The 18,152-nt window shown below is 49.9% G+C and overlaps 9 protein-coding genes across 9 annotated transcripts; 5 read left to right on the top strand and 4 right to left on the bottom strand.

Annotated features, from left to right (window-relative positions):
- Positions 1-261: 261 nt before the first annotated feature.
- On the top strand, positions 262-2,123 carry nar1 (iron-sulfur cluster assembly protein NAR1; the record flags this gene model as incomplete). Its single annotated transcript, XM_016747622.1, has 2 exons — positions 262-369; positions 441-2,123. 2 exons carry the CDS (start codon positions 262-264, stop codon positions 2,121-2,123), a joined length of 1,791 nt encoding a protein of 596 aa, XP_016593108.1.
- A 551-nt stretch (positions 2,124-2,674) lies between these two features.
- Positions 2,675-2,990, top strand: PEX2_103510 (Rpo12/RPC10 RNA polymerase subunit family protein; the record flags this gene model as incomplete). The annotated part of the gene is made up of 2 exons (XM_016747621.1): positions 2,675-2,886; positions 2,966-2,990. The coding sequence occupies 2 exons, from the start codon at positions 2,675-2,677 to the stop codon at positions 2,988-2,990; spliced, it is 237 nt and encodes a 78-aa protein (XP_016593107.1).
- Positions 2,991-3,444: 454 nt separating this feature from the next.
- PEX2_103500 (anthranilate phosphoribosyltransferase) lies at positions 3,445-4,839 on the bottom strand (the record flags this gene model as incomplete). Its single annotated transcript, XM_016747620.1, has 2 exons — positions 3,445-4,422; positions 4,480-4,839. The coding sequence occupies 2 exons, from the start codon at positions 4,837-4,839 to the stop codon at positions 3,445-3,447; spliced, it is 1,338 nt and encodes a 445-aa protein (XP_016593106.1).
- Positions 4,840-5,126: 287 nt separating this feature from the next.
- Positions 5,127-6,176, top strand: PEX2_103490 (mitochondrial 54S ribosomal protein uL10m; the record flags this gene model as incomplete). The annotated part of the gene is made up of 1 exon (XM_016747619.1): positions 5,127-6,176. The coding sequence occupies one exon, from the start codon at positions 5,127-5,129 to the stop codon at positions 6,174-6,176; it is 1,050 nt and encodes a 349-aa protein (XP_016593105.1).
- A 239-nt stretch (positions 6,177-6,415) lies between these two features.
- On the bottom strand, positions 6,416-7,831 carry PEX2_103480 (phosphatidylinositol-specific phospholipase C; the record flags this gene model as incomplete). The annotated part of the gene is made up of 1 exon (XM_016747618.1): positions 6,416-7,831. The coding sequence occupies one exon, from the start codon at positions 7,829-7,831 to the stop codon at positions 6,416-6,418; it is 1,416 nt and encodes a 471-aa protein (XP_016593104.1).
- A 645-nt stretch (positions 7,832-8,476) lies between these two features.
- PEX2_103470 (carboxylesterase/lipase family protein) lies at positions 8,477-10,129 on the bottom strand (the record flags this gene model as incomplete). The annotated part of the gene is made up of 1 exon (XM_016747617.1): positions 8,477-10,129. One exon carries the CDS (start codon positions 10,127-10,129, stop codon positions 8,477-8,479), a length of 1,653 nt encoding a protein of 550 aa, XP_016593103.1.
- A 1,444-nt stretch (positions 10,130-11,573) lies between these two features.
- Positions 11,574-13,180, top strand: PEX2_103460 (uncharacterized protein; the record flags this gene model as incomplete). The annotated part of the gene is made up of 4 exons (XM_016747616.1): positions 11,574-11,742; positions 11,799-11,902; positions 11,957-12,028; positions 12,098-13,180. 4 exons carry the CDS (start codon positions 11,574-11,576, stop codon positions 13,178-13,180), a joined length of 1,428 nt encoding a protein of 475 aa, XP_016593102.1.
- Positions 13,181-13,684: 504 nt separating this feature from the next.
- Positions 13,685-14,514, bottom strand: PEX2_103450 (gluconokinase; the record flags this gene model as incomplete). The annotated part of the gene is made up of 2 exons (XM_016747615.1): positions 13,685-14,137; positions 14,266-14,514. The coding sequence occupies 2 exons, from the start codon at positions 14,512-14,514 to the stop codon at positions 13,685-13,687; spliced, it is 702 nt and encodes a 233-aa protein (XP_016593101.1).
- A 1,588-nt stretch (positions 14,515-16,102) lies between these two features.
- Positions 16,103-17,782, top strand: PEX2_103440 (vacuolar protein sorting-associated protein 26; the record flags this gene model as incomplete). Its single annotated transcript, XM_016747614.1, has 5 exons — positions 16,103-16,322; positions 16,408-16,880; positions 16,959-16,983; positions 17,099-17,215; positions 17,553-17,782. The coding sequence occupies 5 exons, from the start codon at positions 16,103-16,105 to the stop codon at positions 17,780-17,782; spliced, it is 1,065 nt and encodes a 354-aa protein (XP_016593100.1).
- Between the last annotated feature and the right edge of the window lie 370 nt (positions 17,783-18,152).

Here is an 18,152-nt window from a genome sequence, read left to right as displayed (position 1 = left end):
AACATCAGATGGGTCACGTGCATACTTCCAGTCTGACCAATCAGAGTGAATAAAGGCCCGCATAAGGCGGTGAGCTTATCTCCGATCTCGCCACCATGACAAAGCGTGCAATGCCGTTGGCTTGTCGCCTTCTTGCAGAACTATTTTAATTCTCCAAGGTTTCGATATCTTTATTCTGATTATTCCTTACAATAACATAAGCCAAATTCAGGCCATTTCTTTCTCTTTATCCAGGGCTGCCCAAAGCAGTACTCCGCTACAATGAGCGCGATCCTGTCAGCAGACGATCTGAATGATTTCATTTCGCCGGGGGTCGCGTGTATCAAACCAGTTGAAACACTTCCACCAAAAGATACAAAGAATCTAGAAGTATGTCCGCTTATTGGTCTCATGGGACTTGTGTGACATTTGAGTTCCTTTGACTAATCTTTTAATTATAGAACGCCTATGAAGTAACAACGGAAGACAAAATCGAGCCTGAGAATCTACCCCCCGCACAGATTTCTTTGACAGACTGCCTCGCTTGCTCTGGCTGCGTTACGTCTGCCGAAGCAGTGTTGATATCACTCCAGTCTCATGCCGAGGTCCTCAATACACTTGACGCGCACCCGGAGATTCCCTTGGCGCATGAGCATCATGGGGTGACAGTAAATAATGCCGAAGACTCTGGAGAGGGTAAGATCTTCGTGGCCAGTGTCAGCCCGCAAGTCAGAGCCAGTCTAGCAACAATCTATGGGATTTCGGAGAAGGAAGCGGGGTATATGATCAACCAATTACTGAGTGGCCCGCAGGGCTTGCGAGGTGGGGGTAAACACGGAAATGGATTTACATGGGTTGTCGACACAAATGCCATGCGAGAGGCCGTACTGGTACTGACTGCAGACGAGGTTTCGGACTCGCTTAGTCAGTCGGATGACTCTCTTCCCAAACGACCTATTTTATCCTCAGCATGTCCGGGATGGATCTGTTACGCTGAGAAGACTCACCCTTTTATCCTTCCACATCTTTCTCGACTCAAGTCACCGCAGGCTCTTTCGGGGACGTTCCTCAAAACCGTCTTGAGCAAGTCTCTCGGTGTTCATCCTTCTCGAATTTGGCATTTGGCAGTCATGCCCTGCTTTGACAAGAAGCTAGAAGCTAGTCGAGAAGAACTCACAGATGTATCGTGGCGACAGGGAGATTCCACGGGCTCTGAAACACAACCAGTTCGCGACGTAGACTGTGTTATCACTGCTCGTGAGCTTCTGTCTATGGCGTCGTCTCGAGGTTTCTCGCTGCCAAGCCTGCCATTGCAACCTCTGCCTTCGTCTTTCACCCCGCCCTTCCCTGAAAAAACACTTGATTCTTTCCTTTCCTTCAAGCGCTCTCGGGCGGAACAATCTCTTGCTACAGGTACCTCTGGAGGCTACCTACACCACGTTCTCATGAATTTCCAAGCTCGCAACCCAGGCAGTGAACTTGTGATCAACCGCGGACGGAATGTCGACGTCGTCGAGTACGTGCTCATGTCTAATGAGGGCCAACCCATTTTGAAAGCAGCTCGCTATTACGGTTTCCGAAATATCCAAAACCTTGTCCGGAAGCTCAAGCCCGCGCGTGTATCGAGGCTTCCCGGTGCAAAACCAGCCGCTAGACCCGCCGCAGGTCGACGCCAGCCTGTATCTCGTAATGCTGTCTCCACAAGCAGCTCAGGATCAGACTACGCCTACGTGGAGGTCATGGCCTGTCCTGGTGGGTGCACGAATGGAGGTGGCCAGATCCGAGTCGAGGACGCCAGAGAAGCCATCGGTTCTTCCCAAGGAGACCCCTTAGATGCATCTATGAAGCCATCACCACATGAGCAGCGCGCATGGCTTGCTCGTGTCGACGAGGCTTATTTCTCCATGGAATCTGAGTCTGAGTCTGAACTGGACACTCAGTCCCAGCTGTCTTCATTGGCTGATAAGGAGGCTAAAATTCATCAAGGCTTGCAGCATTGGTCAGAATACATGAACATTCCTCTCTCTAAGCTCGTTTATACTACCTACCGCAAGGTAGAAAGTGATGTTGGCAAGGATCAAACACCTGCTAATGACACGACTCGGGTTGTGGAGCTTGCGGGGAAGATTGGTGGTGGTTGGTAACTTTTATCTGCTTCATTTTGCTACTGAAACATCCACCCTTTTGGTGGTCTTCTTGGTGACCGCTTCGTTGCTTCATTTTCATTTTCATGGCGCCGGGATCTGATTTTTCTTGCATTTTCATGGGGGATATACCATATTTTCATATTTTTTTTGTCACGGTCGATGATACATGACATGCTGGATTGTTTTAAAGTTATGACGCGATAAATGCATAGAAAAAAGGGTGCAAATACCTTCAGATACGATCGATGATATTAACGAAGCTATCAAAACATCTAACTCAATATCTCCTTTGTAAACCTCTTACACCAAATTAGAGGACTTTTTATACTTCGGGCCCTGGAGATTGCCCGGTGGGCCTGGATGTGATGACTAATCTGACAACCCCATGACTAAGCACCTAAAATCCCGCGCCCCAGAAAGAAAAAGAATCGAAGTATCTCAGTCTACAAGCCAGTGTCCACCTCACAACTCTTATCCTTCCACCAGGCACGATCAACTCGCGCGCAAAATAAATCACTTTACCACCACACCAATCTCAACCCAAAAATATGTCTCGCGAAACCTACCAGGTCCCCTCCATGGGCACCCAGAACAACTTCGACAACCAAGCCGGAGGTTTCGGCAACGCCATGGCCATCGACAGCCCCTCAGTCACCTACCTGTGCGGCGAGTGCTCTGCCCGTGTTCCCCTGAAGCGTGGCGACCAGATTCGCTGCAAGGACTGCGGTCACCGTGTGTTGTACAAGGAGCGGACCAAGCGGTAAGAATTTCTTTCCGGGGAATTACTATGCGATATGCGCGAGACACGAGCTGACTCATTATTTCTTACTTCTCAATAGTATGGTCCAGTTCCAGGCTCGGTAGATATCCCATCTTCCCAAACACGAACTAGAAGTTTGGAGGTTGCGATGGCTCAAGCAGAATCGAAGGAATCGGCCTGATATCCTTCTTTAGTCTCTAAGTCTTTATTTTTTGACGAATTATGCATACAATGGCGCTTTGGGGTTGAATTATACAAACCAGTTTTTCTATGGTCTCAGTCTACAAAAACCAGATACGATGATGCTCTAGCCATGTCCTCCAGTCCGAGCCAAGTCTAGACTTGTGAGGACAGGCTTCAGCTCTTTTTTTAAAAAAAACAAGCATATTTGTTGGTTTCAGAGAATCAAAGGCATTTGCTCATAGACCCGAAATATCCACATACCCAAACATACATCAGTGCATCATCAGAACAGGTGGAACCATGCATAACCCAATCCGAAAACTTTTTGGACCCGAAATGGCTATAAAATATTAAACCCAGACCTACAAGCTAGTTTCACAACATTCTACTTTGAAGCTGGTTAGTTACTTCAATGAATTGCTCCAAGTGTTTCAGAGACTGCCCGCTCTCGATTGCCCAGCGTGCGCGACGCACGCCTTCTTTCCAGCGACCACCGCCAGGGCCACGCTCGGTGATGACCTGACCATCATCGCCAGGTCCCATGTTGCTGGTATCGGCCTCGCAAATGCCAGAGGTGACAAGTAGACCAGCCACATTCATGAGAACAAACTCCAAGATGGGGTCATCCCGTGGAAGCTCATTCCGAAGTATGCTCATCAGCTTTTCTGCGTTTTGCTTCGGCGATTTACCTCCGCCAACCTCACTAAGGGGATGACTAGAAAGCCCAAAGTCCGATGCCTCGAGCTGGAAGGTGTCAATCTTGATGAGTGTGCGAGGGTTGTTGATATCATCTTCACTTGAGTCGTCATCGTCTTCTGATGCTTTGTATGCAGGGTTCGGGTACTCGGAGAGCCTCCAGCAGTTTGTCTTTCCGGCACAGCTGATTTCGTCCATGTCCTCTGCGCCGCAGACGATCATGGCCTTCTTTGCTCCACTTTGTCTGAAAGCCTCGGCAAATACTGGACCAAGGCTCTGGTATGCCACGCCGACTACACGTGCTTCCAGTGCCCAGTCAACAGGGTTTGCCAATGGGCCCAGCAGGTTGAAAATCGTTCGGAGGCCGAGACCTCTGCGAACAGGATTGGAATGCATCATTCCCGGGTGGAAATTGGGAGCAAACAAGAACGAATAGTTGGTTTTCTCGTAGACCTGAGACAGATTCTCAGCAGTGATAGCTGCGATCTTGGGTGCCAATGGCTGGATAGAATTGAGAACATCAGCGGCCCCAGAGGTCGATGTTTGAGCGCGGTTGCCATGTTTAGCTGTCATGAGAAGAGGAGATGCAACGATTGAGGAGGTCGTGGAAATGTTAAAGGTCGAATGAGAGTCTCCTCCAGTTCCAACAATATCACACTATACATCGCGGTCTGTCAATAAGACTCAATGACAAAATACAGGGGATGCGCGTACCAATCCACCCTCATAGTTTCCTGCTTTCAGATTACGGGACTTGATAATCTTGCTAAGTGGACCTTTCTCAACTTGGCAAGCAGCATCTCGCATGCATTGAGAACATTTCGCAATCACATCCGCTTCCCTATCCTTGCCAGTCGAGTGGAGCAATGTAAGGAGGGCAGCGGTCTGGATATGAGATAAACGGTCCTCAAAGATTAGCGCAAAGGCAGAAGCAATCTCCTCTGCAGTCACGGGAGGGAGATGTTGTGCGCTGACTCGAATGCCGGCAGCCGCGGGGTAGGCGAGTCGCTGGAGGAGCGGGGAGATCGAAATGGACTCAGGCCGCTGAGAAGGAGGGGATAGAGGTGTAGCCATGCTTGAGATATTTGTAAGCGACGGTATGTTCACAATAGCCCAGCAATCCCAATAGGGTTTCACAAGCTTAAAAGATACCTGTAATCCTAACAAGTAGTGACTCAAGAAGAGCCCGATATAAGCGGCAAAATAAGCCACCGCCTTCGGGGCGCTTTCCCCTTTTAGGACCCTAAAAATATCATTTGCATTTCCCGGGGGCACGTCTTAACCTGTCTTGACCTGTGTATATCACCTTTTTGAATTGTTTTGGGCATTGGTAAATTCACCACCTAAATCAAATATTCACAATGCCGCCTCGGTTAAGATTCTCGTCGCTTCAACAAATCCCTCGATGCCAAAATGAACTCCGAATTATCAGGAGCGCATCCAGCGCTGCGGCCCCGGCAATCACGCCAGCTGCTTCAATTGAGCAGATGACACGCTCACCAGCTCCCGTATCACGATTCCCTCCTACCCAGCCACCTTCGCACCGCAATCCCGAATACCGCCGGTCGCAGCTCCTCCGGTCATACACCTCCCTTCTCCGCACATCTCCTCTCATCGTGCTGTTCCAACACAACAACCTCAAGTCCATGGAATGGGCCGCCATCCGACGAGAGTTAACCATTGCCCTACAAAAGGTAGATGAGAAGATTGCCGCCGAAGGCCGGACAGCGCCTGCCCTCGCTCCTTACATTAAGATCCAGACCATCCAGACCAGCATCTTTGAGGTGGCTCTGCGCATTGTCGAGTACTTCCGCCCCAGCGAGGCTTCCCTGGGTTCAGGAAAGCCCCCAAGTGCAATTGACCCTGTCACACAAACCTCCGCTGAGCTCCCTGCGATCTCCGGCTCGAAGGATGACCCGGCCTTGACACACGACTTGTCTCGCACTGCCCACGAGGCAGTGAAGAACATGAAGGGCATGCACGAGCTTTCTCCTCTGCTCGTCGGTCCTGTTGCCATCCTTTCCATCCCTGCCGTCTCGCCTGAACACATGAAGGCCGCGCTGTCAATCCTCACCCCCAAGGAATCCGGCTTCAAGGCCCCTACCCGCAAGGCAAACCCGGAATACCACGAGCCCATTGTTCAGAACGGTCTCCAGAAGATTAACTTGCTGGCTGCTCGTGTGGACAACCAGGTGTTTGATATTGATCAGACCAAGTGGGTCGGCAGCATCGAGGGTGGCATGGACGGCCTTCGCTCCCAGCTTGTCATGGCCTTGCAGAGCATGAGCTCCAGCGTTGCAACTACTCTGGAGGGAGCTGGCAAGAGCATTTACTTCACCTTGGAGAGCCGCCGGAGTGTTTTGGAAGAAGAGGAGAAGGGACCGGAGGGCGACAAGAGCGAATCGTCCTAATCTGGTCATGGTCATTTTGATTCTTTTTCCTGTATAATAGATCATATTTTGCGTTTCGTCCTCAAGACACCTACTTCCTACTTCAGGATCAATGTATACTTGCAAGAAATCAACTTTGGTGCATCATATTTTCTGTTTAACCCATGAATCATTGCACTCCCTGTATACCCCCCAAGGCAAAATACAGACCGCGCCTAAAAGACAAGTTTTCTCCCGGTGTATCTCATCATGTTCATCATCTAATCCTGTCTCAAACGCAGTTTGGCATTCATGCCCACAATGCAGCGCACAAGATCCCAATCTCCATTCAAACCAACCCAGTCCGTAACAAGAATACCCGTCGAGCAGTCCGCATCATGCTCTTTACCTCGGCGACAGATGTAATCCACGATCGCCGGGTTAACCTTAGCAGCAACCTTCTCGGGCCAAGTACCCGTCTTCCAGAAGTTACTAGCACTCAAGAAATTGATGTAAAAGGGGAAAGCCTTGGTCGCATGCATATCAGCCTGAACACCAAACGGATAGCGACAACAGCTAGCCCGATCGATCTGCTCCGAGACGAACTTGATCTTCTTCTCGATATTCATACTCTCCAGAACCTCATAGAAATCCTGAATGCAGAGCTGACCACTGGGACAAGTAGCATTGGGAGTATTATCCTCCCACGCAGCAGCATCAATACCCCAGCCATTGCCACCATGCTCCTCATTCAGATTCTGCTGCAAGTTAAACCGACGCATCAGAATAACCTTGCCACGCGCCTCACCCAAAGTTGGGATCTTGGGTCGCACCCACCACCGACTACCAGCCTTAGCGTAGTGATCGTGCAGGATACGAGAAAGCTGCTCGTCAGTCGCGTTACCAGTTCCCTCCCGCTTAACAGAGACGATCAGCGTCTCGGACGGGTTGCGCTCGAGGAACCCGTCCACTTCACGCATCAGGTCACGGAAGTACTTGTTTCCTGTCAACGAGACGGGGAACACGCTGTGTACGAGAATCAGCTCGTCGCGCGCCGCGTCGTCGGGGTACTGTGGCTGCACGCGGATATCGAAGAACCGAACGCCGTTCTCGAGTTGCTCTTTCGGGCTCACGGCCTGGCAGCGCACTGAGGGCGGCGCGATGTGGCATGTGGGTGAGTTGTGCGTGCCTGGGATTGACAGGGCAGAGACGAGGGTGTCGTCGCGGAGCTCGCGCATCCAGGCGTTTAGATTTGCCGAGGAGAAGATTGCAAGGAAGGATTCTGGGATCACGAAGACGCCGGTGAAGCGGTGTTTGGGGTCGTCGCTTAGTGCTTTCATTTCTGCAGACTCTGTTGTTGGGACGGGGGCTTGGATCTGGTATTTCTGGTCTTCGGCCTCGAAGATTAGACGCATACGCTCCTTGTCGGAGTGTATGCAGGAGCGTAGCTCAGTAGTCTTCGTTGCGAATGGCTCCACGCGAATGTCAACATCCTTCTCCTCGAAGGGACGGCTGTCCTGTTCGATGGAGGCGACCTCGTTGCTGCGGGTTTGGTTGGTCAGGACCTGGGTGATGTTCCTGGCCATTGTGCTGAAGGCATGGAACCCATCCTTCTCCGGTGCCGGGAAGCGCTCAATGCGCTTCAGGACAATTGGAGTGGAGGTGTTGTTGCGGATAGTGAGGTGCTCGGCAACCATGGTGAATTGGCAATTTGGAGAATTGAAATTGAGATCAGCGCGAGTCCCTGTGCAAAAGGTTTTTCTCAAGATGGATCGAAATCGGCTGCCTGGAGAGCTGAGATCCAAGTGGGTTACCCCTCCACTGGGGTTCAGCGGACGATCTCCGATAGGGGACCCCTTGTTCTTGGCGCGTGAAGCTGATTCGCGAGGACATCCCGATTGCGAGACAGAGCGGAGATTTTCAAGATCTGTATGGAGTATGGAGTACGGTGTATGATGCAGGCAATTAGTGTCGCGCCTAGCTCGGCCCTGGCGATCTGGGCCGAGTATCCCCTTACTCCGTACATCGGACAAATCGTACACGGCATTAATTTCATCACATGCTTGAATCGAAGCCATTCTGTCTGGGTATCTTATACAATGAGAGGAAAGTTTAATGTTGTCAATATCCTCTAGACCAAAGGGTTATTCCAAGTTGAGGTCATCGACTTAATAACCTTGGTCCGGTTGATGCATACCATGGATCTTCCTTCAACAAAAAACATAGTATATATTGACTACATCTGTACATACTTACATAGTACATGCATTTATGCATTTATTGAACCATTGCGGGTCCCTGAATGTCTGTTAAAGAACTTTTCAATCCAAAGGGAAACACCTCTAGTATGGAACCTGCTGGTGGAAGTAGTCCATGATAAACTCCACCTGCTTTGGCTTCGCAATGGGCACATTTTTGAACTGGTTACCGAGTTCCATGACAACCTGAGTACCATCGGCACTGTTAGGACTCCAGTGCGGCAAAGACTTGCTACCATTGTAGGAGCCGCCATTGTTGGGGTTGAGGGTCTTCGCAAAGTTGGCCCAGTAGGACGACATCTTCTCCTGGATCTCAAAGTCGATCTCGGTGAAAGCGTACGTATCGGAATTGGCATAGAGAGCACCGAGCGCATACATGATCTCAGATTGATGGAAGGCACCTTGGTTCTGGCTTGGGGGCGCATGGGTCCAGTAGTAGGTGTAGAAGTTCGCAGTGGCAGACTTGTACCAGTCAGTGGCATAGGCCCACGAGCCGACAAGAGAGAGATCACGGGCAGCAGCGTTCCAGGCCTGAGAGGCAATGGTATCGTTGTTTTGGTCGGGGTAGAGCTTGAAGTATTCGGTGGAGAGGTTGCCGTACTTGAGTCCACAGTAGTACTCGTACTCGTCGACGGTGTAGTCAGTGTTGGGAGAGGCACCAGATTCGTCCTTTGTGTTACCAGTAATCACGGGAACATCGTTGGCAGGGCCGTTGATCAGGGTTTCGATGTACTTGGATGGAAGCACGTAGTCGTCCAAAACGGGCTTGAAGATCAGAGGATACCCGGCAGAGAGTGCGGTGACCCACCAAATGGAGCTGTTGGTGACGCGGTCCGAGGAACCAACGAGTAGACTCTCCATAGATAGCGTGCGCATCTCCTCAATTGTAGAAACGTTGTGGGCCTTGATGTAGCTAGCGCCATTGGAGATAGCAGTAGACATGTTAACATACGAGGTGGCGAGGCCAGCCAGCATGGTATCGTAGGGGTATCGAATCCCGGACTGGGAGATACCACCGTGGAAGTAGCCCGTAAAGAGAGGACTATTGACTGCATGGTAGACTTGAGAAGAGCCGAAAGACTGACCAGCAACAGTGACGCGATCGGGATCACCACCAAATTTGGCAATGTTCTTCTGCACCCACTTGAGAACTTCCAGTTGATCCAGAACGCCGTAGTTGCCAGAAGTCTTGTGGCCAGTAAGCTTGTAGCCTTCTTCATTCAGCTCAGGGGCAGCGAGATATCCGAACGCATCGTCACGGCGGTTGAAGGTGATGAGAATCACATCCTTCAAGGCCATGCCACCACCGTACCACCACTCGTTATTGCTGGTTTCGTCGGAACCCTGGTTCCAAACCATGACAGGAAGTTTGGCATCAGAGGTCTCAGCGTTAGTCCAGATGTTGAGACTAAGGCAGTCTTCGCTAATGTCGGAAGCCGAGGCACTAGGACAGGCAGGGCCAAAGTCCGTGGCCTTCAAGGTCTTGTTCCATGATTCGCGGGGCTGCGGTGCCTTCCACCGGTTCTGATATCCTGTATCGGCAGCGAAAGGAATACCCAAGAAAGCGGCGACGTTGGACTCGGCACCATCGAAGTACTTATCCAGAGTGGACTGGTTAAAGTATTGGAATCCCTCGACGGGGCCATAGGAGGTTTGGATGACCTTGTCCCAGAGCTGGGCTTGGGCGACAGCAGCACCCAGGGCCAGTGAGGCCAAAGTCTTGGTCAGGGGAGCCATAATGGTTGGATCACCGCGAAAAGAAGATTGAAGTGATTGGAATCTCGAAGCACAAGGCTAGGAGTTGAGGGACCGAGGATGCTTTTATACCTAGGTAAGCTTCTTCACCGGCAAAATCGACCTACGTACCTTATGATGTAGCATGCTTGGTACGCTTGGCAAGGCTATAGCTTGAAACGTATTAAATGTTTATGTAGCAAATGTACCTCGTTATCTGTTGTCTCGGTGTCTCCTGGCATAGTGGATTTCGGGGCTTGCAGAGTCGGCCTCAATTTCTGTATTGAGTTAAGGCTGTGACGATCATTTTGATGTCGTCTCCACCTCTGACACGCGGACATAATTCGGGCAGGCTCCGATATTGTCTTGTTCCTTGCAGAAGTACAGTAATGTGGATCATTGCAGTGGAGCATTGGTATGACCGAGGACCGAACCCGGATTCGGGTAACTGAGAGGGACAAGTTGAATCTGATAATAATGATGGATACACCCTTGTGATTCTCCATCGGGCATGGCAAATAACGGCATTGTAACCCTATATTTATCCGAGCTCAATTTTGGGTAGCATAGCGTCCTGGGTGGAGATCTGAAAGTGGCGGTACCTGCATATAACGGGATAGACAACAGTTGACCTCGGGGATCACATATCGGCAACGTTACACCTATATCATTATATCAAGAGTGCCAGAGCATTGGCAGCAGCCTGATGTGGTGGGGAAGGTGACTTTTCACTTGATAGAAGGAGAGAGAGTGACGGGATAATGGTCTTATACGGGTCTCTTTACTTGTCAAGCAAAAGGAAAGATGAAGAATTAAAAAAAGATGATCTGTATCCCAATTACTCCTGACGCAGGATCGAAACCCTCACCAGTTTTACCATTACTGAGCTTCCCAATGCGGTATCACCCGTGATCATTGTTTCACCCAGTAATCAGATGGCCTTGTGTCTCTCACCCACTCAGCCATCCAGGGAAGATTCTGACCTACTACATTGACCTATAGTTAAGTAGACCGAATTTCCTTGTCTGTAATAGATAAATTGTACTTTAACTACCTCCACTAATAGCATATAGCTGCCCTTTGAGCTCTGCTCCTTGGTCTGCTTCATCTTATATTGCCCAGCTATCCATGTATTACCTGTGGGGCATGTATCTGCTTTACACTCCCCAATTGACGCTTTTCAAAAGAGAAAAACAGCAAGAATTGCATAGCTATTTGAAAAGAAACAAAGAAATAAGACCACAATGTCAGGGCCATATACTTCCCCATACTTGTATACTTGCATAGATGCGGGGAGATCACGTGGGTAGCGTCGGTTAGCGTCGGCGTGCGGGCAGAACAGTCGATGTTCGAGGACCAAATAAAACAGACACAATGCTCCTTTTCTCTTTAGGAATTTCAAAAAAACATCTTTTGAATTAGTTTCCATCGCCGTGCTCTTTTTATCATGAGTTTCAGCCGCAACGGGGGACTCACTGCCCGCAACTTCAGGCCTTGTCTACCCCAGAATCGACTCCGCATTCGCTCCACCCTACCTCCGCTCTTGTCCCGGAGATTCCATGCCAGCTCTCTGCTATGGGGGATCAAGTCACAAGTTCTAAAGGATGTCGGCGAGGGTAATTTATACCTTATCCCTATCTCATTCCTCAATTTATTCACTTACAATTACTAGGCATCACGGAAGTCCAGATCATTCAATGGTACGTGGAAGAAGGGGCTCATATTGAGGAATGGAAGCCTTTATGCCAATACCAGTCGGATAAAGCTGTCGATGATGTGAGTGGTGCCTCCTTTCTTCCCATATTCTGGGTTAATGGCTAACAAGCCCAGATTACTTCGAGATACGAGGGCGTTATCAAGAAACTACATTTTGAGACAGATGATACAGTGCCTACGGGAAGGGTGTGTACTACCTTCACTCTTGCCCACCAATGCCCACACTACAATTACTATACTGATCGGCTTTGGCAGGCACTCTGCGACATTGAAGTTGCGGATGGAAAATACCCCGATGATAACCCGCCGCCCGAATCAAGGGCAGCGCCATCTGAACCTACTCCGGTCTCTGAACCCATACCTACAACTCAGGCAGCCGAGTCCTCTCTAATAACTCCTCCTCCTATCAAAGTTCTGGAGGAGACACCCAAGACAAAGCATGCATCCCTTGCAGTCCCCGCCGTACGCGGTCTATTGAAGAACCATGGCGTGAACATCCTCGACATCAACGGAACCGGCAAAGACGGGCGGGTGATGAAAGAAGATGTACTGAAGTTTGTCGCAGAGAGAGATTCTCCAGTCCCAACATCAGTGTCCGCCCCAGTCTCCGTCACACCAGACACACGGCAAGCAGAGTCAATTGTCAACCTCACCCCGATCCAATCACAGATGTTCAAGACAATGACCAAATCCCTGAACATCCCACACTTCCTCTACGCAGACGAACTAAAGGTCAATGACATCACCGCCATCCGCAAGAAACTTGCCAGCGACAAACGCGATCCTACCAAAATCACCTTCCTCCCTTTCGTCGTCAAGGCCGTCTCCCAGGCCCTGACCGAGTTCCCAATCCTCAACTCCAAAGTCGATACTACAGACCCCACAAAGCCCAAGCTAGTCATGCGTGCCAAGCACAATATCGGGATTGCTATGGATACGCCGAATGGTCTGATTGTTCCGAACATCAAGGATGTCGCCAGCCGCTCGATCTTCGACATTGCTTCTGAGATCACACGGCTAAGTGCCCTGGGTAACGCCGGCAAGCTGACGTCTGCCGATCTCAGTGGTGGTACTATCACTGTGTCGAATATTGGCAATATCGGGGGCACATACGTGGCTCCGGTGATTGTGCCAACGGAAGTGGCTATTCTTGGCGTGGGTAGGTCTAGAGCTGTGCCGATCTTTGATGAGGATGGACAGGTTACACGCGGGGATATGGTTAACTTCAGTTGGAGTGCGGACCACCGTGTCATTGATGGTGCGACAATGGCGAGGATGGGTAACAGGGTCAAGGACTTAGTTGAATCGCCCGAGCTTATGCTTCTAAATCTCAGGTGAATTAGATAGGTCACCTCTTGATAAAGTACTTAGTTGTATCTAAATAACAAATTATGGGTACATCTTAAGACATTGCTTGGTTTATCTAGTTTTCTAGCTCCAATATAATATAGATTGAGCTTCTTAGTACATTGTATAGAGAAAACGTGAAGATAAAAATATATCAAGTTGATTAATACGAGAAAATTCCACCAAAACAAAGGATATCGCGAAGCCTGCCAAGTCAGACATTTGATATTTCAAAACAGCAGATAAAAGCTCAAGGTTCGGGCTTCAAGAACGCCAGATTTAAAACAGACCGGTGACATAGCCAAGCCGGCCAAAACACCAAACACCATTGGGAGGAATCACCAAATCAACAATAAACAGAAACAGAAACAAAATGCTAAACAATCCTCCATGCATATATCGTACCCATTTTCGCACGGCAATGACACATCACCGACATCAAGTACACGAAGTGAACTCACTCTGATCAATCCACAGAAAGACACAAAAAGAAAATCACTTATACTCAGCAAGCTTCTCAACAACAGCATCAATAACATTGCGCTGCACCTCCTCCATCGTCCCCTCAACATCGATAGTGATAGCATCCCACTCGCCCTTAGGCTCCTCAAGCGCAGCAAGCTGCGAATGCACCATGCCGCTCTTCATGTAGTGTGATTGGCGTTGTGTGATACGCTGTATCAACACCTCCTCATTGAGCTTGAGGTAGACGAAGTGGATCTGCACCGAGGGCGAGCCGTATGCAGCAACGCGCATCACATCCCGGTACTTCTGCTTCAGTGCGGAGCAGGCTACCACCACGCCGGCGGGTGGGTGGAAGTTATTCGCTTCTGAGGGGGAAAGCGCATCGATTGCTGCTTGGCGCAGGGAGATCAGCCAGTCCCAGCGGTCCTCATCGGTGAGTGGGATGCCTTGGCCCATTTTGTCTTTGTTTGCTGCGGGGTGGTACTGGGTGTTTGTTAGTTATGTGGCTGTATATCTTTGGGGGGGTAGGGTTTGGGCGCAATTGGATGCTTTTTGGGATTGGGTGTTGGGTGTTGGGTGCCTTCCGGCCCGGGGTATATTTGGGTACTCACGTCGTCACCTTCTAGGAAGGGTATGCCTAGCTCGGTGCGTAGGACGTTACCGACGGTGCTCTTTCCGCACCCTGCTGGGCCGGTCACGATCCAGATATGTTGCAGTTCCGTGGGTTTGGGGGGTGTGGAGGAAGTGACTCCGTTGGTTCCGTTGGCGGCGAGGTCCGGCATGATGCGCGCTTTGCTCACGGTAGAATCTACTATGGTGGAAGCGTAGGGAGGCTGAGGTCGTTCTCCTGCGGAAAGCATGTTGTAGAGAGGAAAGAAAAGTAATTGATGTTCGGTTTTGGGAGAAATGGAGAAATGTCTCTTTTGGATTTGGGTCCAGTGTAATAGCTTGGGTCAGAGTGGAGATATGACGATGTAGTGATACACGCAGGTCTATGGGATTTTGATTCGGAAATAAAAGTTTAGAAATAAAAGCGCGAGCCTACTTTTCTAAATACTTATATTGTATCACAGTGGGTCGGGTAAGAAAACATTCCAGAAGCCGAGTGGGGGGAGACCCCCTTTGTACGGTTATTGGTTCTTATATGTTTGGGGTTAGGATTAGGGGGCGATTGGGGGGATTAGGGGTTAGGTTAAGATTTCTTCAACCTTCTTTGTCTTTACCCTCAATAGCCGTCCAGGTTCAAGTTTAGGGCTATAAGATTATATATAACTACTCCTAACTACTTATACTTTGCTATAAACTCTTGGGCTATGACTGCATACACTCATAAAATACTACCAAATGAGGCAAGTCTCCTCATGATGTCACAGTATTTGGTATTACCGTAACTCACCCCCACGCTAGAAAGACACCGACAGTTCAGATTCAAGTCATTTTCCCTTTCCCTTTCCCTAACTTGGAGTGGGATTTTGTATTGTCTCTTTGTCTCACCACTCTCTGCGTCATTTCCAGGTTCTTTATCTCTCACTACCTGTCCCGTGCCGAACAACACTCCGAGTATTTCAACACCGAAAGACGGCCCCCCACACTCTGGGAGATTCGCTGATCCACCTGATCTCCTTACATAGATTGCCGATACTCAATCACGTGGAACACATGAGAGACAAACATTTCGGAGAATACAGTCTCATCCGATAGGAGACAACTTGGAAACACACGAAAACATAAGCCGAATATGCATGATGATTCCCTAAAGTCACACCGACTATACCCTGGTGTGCCTGATGTGTGTGGTAAGCATGGCCAGACTGTTGATTCTCCCCCCCTTCAGAATCCGGGGAAGACAGGAACTTCCCGGGGTAAACGAATCGGATCTTTGCTTGGACTAGAGAGGGTTTCCGTTGGTTATGTGGATGGTCATGAGGGAAGCTGACCTGTGACGGGAAGCGAATTCCGACATATCCGACCCTCCTGCTTATCCAGCGTAGTTTAGAGGGTGTGTTGAGCCCTGATCCGTATGGCTAATTTATATTTGGACTTTGGAAACACAGCGAAGACGAGCTTTCATGTCCAATCGGTAGGAGATGTCGAGCGAGGCCCTGTCAGTGGATCTGACATGTCTAAACAGCCCACGGAGTCCCAAGTCCAAACGGGTAGTTGTAGATCAGTGGTATGACATTCGCTGTTGGTTCTAGAACTAACACCAGAGGAGACCAAGTCGGGCAAAATATGAAAAGAGTATCAAATACCGTATGTAGTTCTTGATTCAAATCTTATACCGCAATCACAGTTGTATACAAAACATGTCGAATATCAGTTCATGGGGGCGGGGCGGGGAGGCGGTATTACATAAGCCATCTCCAGGCCACCGCGACAGCTCCAGATCATCAAAGCTCCGACTTATTGGTTCGGGTCTCGATAGCTGCAGCCTCAATTACCTCCACTATGGCTTCCCTCTTCTTCTCCACGCCGGTCGACATCGATGTGGTCCTCGAAGACCTCGATGAGCGCCAGACCGTCGACGTCAAGCTCGACAAGGGCCGCCGCGAGCGGGTCCCTCTGTACATGGACGGCGAGTCCGTCAAGGGTGCCGTGACTATCAGACCGAAGGATGGCAAGCGACTGGAACACACGGGGATCAAGGTGCAATTTATTGGCACGATTGGTGCGTCGGACCTCCCACCCAGCCTCTCCCAGCTGCATTCGCCATCGCAGACTAGCCGCTAACGCCTTTCTATTTCGGAATACAGAGATGTTCTACGATCGAGGCAACCATTATGAATTCCTTTCCCTGGTCCAGGAGCTCGCCGCGCCCGGCGAGCTGCTTCACCCGCAGACCTTCCCCTTCAATTTCAAGAACGTCGAAAAGCAATACGAGTCTTACAATGGTATCAACGTCAAGCTGCGCTACTTTGTCAAGGTGACCGTCTCGCGGCGCATGGCGGACGTCATTCGGGAGAAGGACTTGTGGGTGTACTCGTACCGCATGCCACCTGAGAATAACAGCCCCATCAAGATGGACGTCGGTATCGAGGACTGCCTGCATATCGAATTCGAATACTCCAAATCCAAGTATCATCTCAAGGATGTGATTGTTGGCCGTATCTATTTCTTGCTCGTGCGGCTCAAGATCAAACATATGGAATTGTCTATCATTCGGCGGGAGACGACGGGGTCCCCGCCAAATCAATATAACGAGAGTGAGACCTTGGTGCGCTTTGAGGTATGTGGTTCATTCAACACACTTGATGTGATATTGGGGTATGAAATGCAGACCATAAGAATGCTAACTTGCGTGCAGATTATGGACGGTTCGCCATCGAGAGGTTAGTGAATATCTCGAAAACTTTGGATCCCGCAACGACCACACCCACGGCCTTAACGATTCTCGCGATCATTGGGAAGCTTGTGATAATCTTGAGCGTAGCTGACTTTCAATAGGTGAAACCATTCCAATCCGTCTGTTCCTTGGCGGATTTGACTTGACACCGACATTCCGCGACGTTAACAAGAAGTACTCGACAAGGTACTATCTCAGTCTCGTACTGATTGACGAAGGTATGCACCAATTACCCCATTCTTTCTCCGTTCTTTCCTATCCTTGGCAATCTCCAAACCATTGTCCATGACGCATCCCAGAATGCGGGGTGCAGAGACAGGCAAGATGCAAGCAATAGCCGTCGGCAATTGAATTTACCCAACACAACCATCCAAGTCGGCCCGAGTTGCATCATTTTGTTGCCGACTTGCATCCGAGGCCCCCAATTCCCGACACCCCCACGCTAAACCATTTATGGCCCTGCCAACTCCACTGATACAATTTACCATACACTATTCCCATTCTGATACATCATTGGCCTACAATCTCAATGTCTCAAACTAACCCAAACAACAGATGCCCGCCGCTACTTCAAACAATCCGAAATTGCGCTCTACCGCCAAGCCCCCGAGATCGCCCCGAACGCCCAGATCGCGCAACAGCAGCAGATCCAGCAGCAGATGCTCCTCGAGCAACAGCGCCAGCAGCCCGCCCTTCCACCGGGCTCTGCTACCGCTGGACCCGGCAGAGAAGTCACCGCGCCGCTTCGACAGGAGCCTCAGCCTGTTCCCGCGCCCGCAGCATAGACTATCTTGTTCTATTCTCGTTATCCCTCGCGTCTTTCTTACAGCCTCTTGGTACCTGCGGATCTGTCCTTCTATACCCGCCTCTTGTCTCCGATCTCAATTTCCCCTAACTCCTCTACTACTCACTATTCCTTTTGTGTCCGTTGGTCCTGTCTCACGGTTATGTCACGATATCACTCTGTAGTATACTTTACTCTGCCTACATTCGTGCCAAGCCCCATTTGAAATCGAACCTCATCTTAGATTCAATTGTAGAATATCTCCCTTTCTGGTGTGCTAGTCCGGGAGAATCTTGAGTCTAGAGTATAAAGCTAGAAAAAAAACTGCTTTGACCGCCATAATACATAGTACACACCCAACCGAGTCATAC

Source organism: Penicillium expansum, assembly GCF_000769745.1.
Source record: "Penicillium expansum strain MD-8 chromosome Unknown contig362, whole genome shotgun sequence".
Lineage (NCBI taxonomy): Eukaryota > Fungi > Ascomycota > Eurotiomycetes > Eurotiales > Aspergillaceae > Penicillium > Penicillium expansum.
The sequence above is the reverse complement of the archived record's forward strand: the minus strand, read 5'-3'. Positions and strand labels throughout refer to the sequence as shown.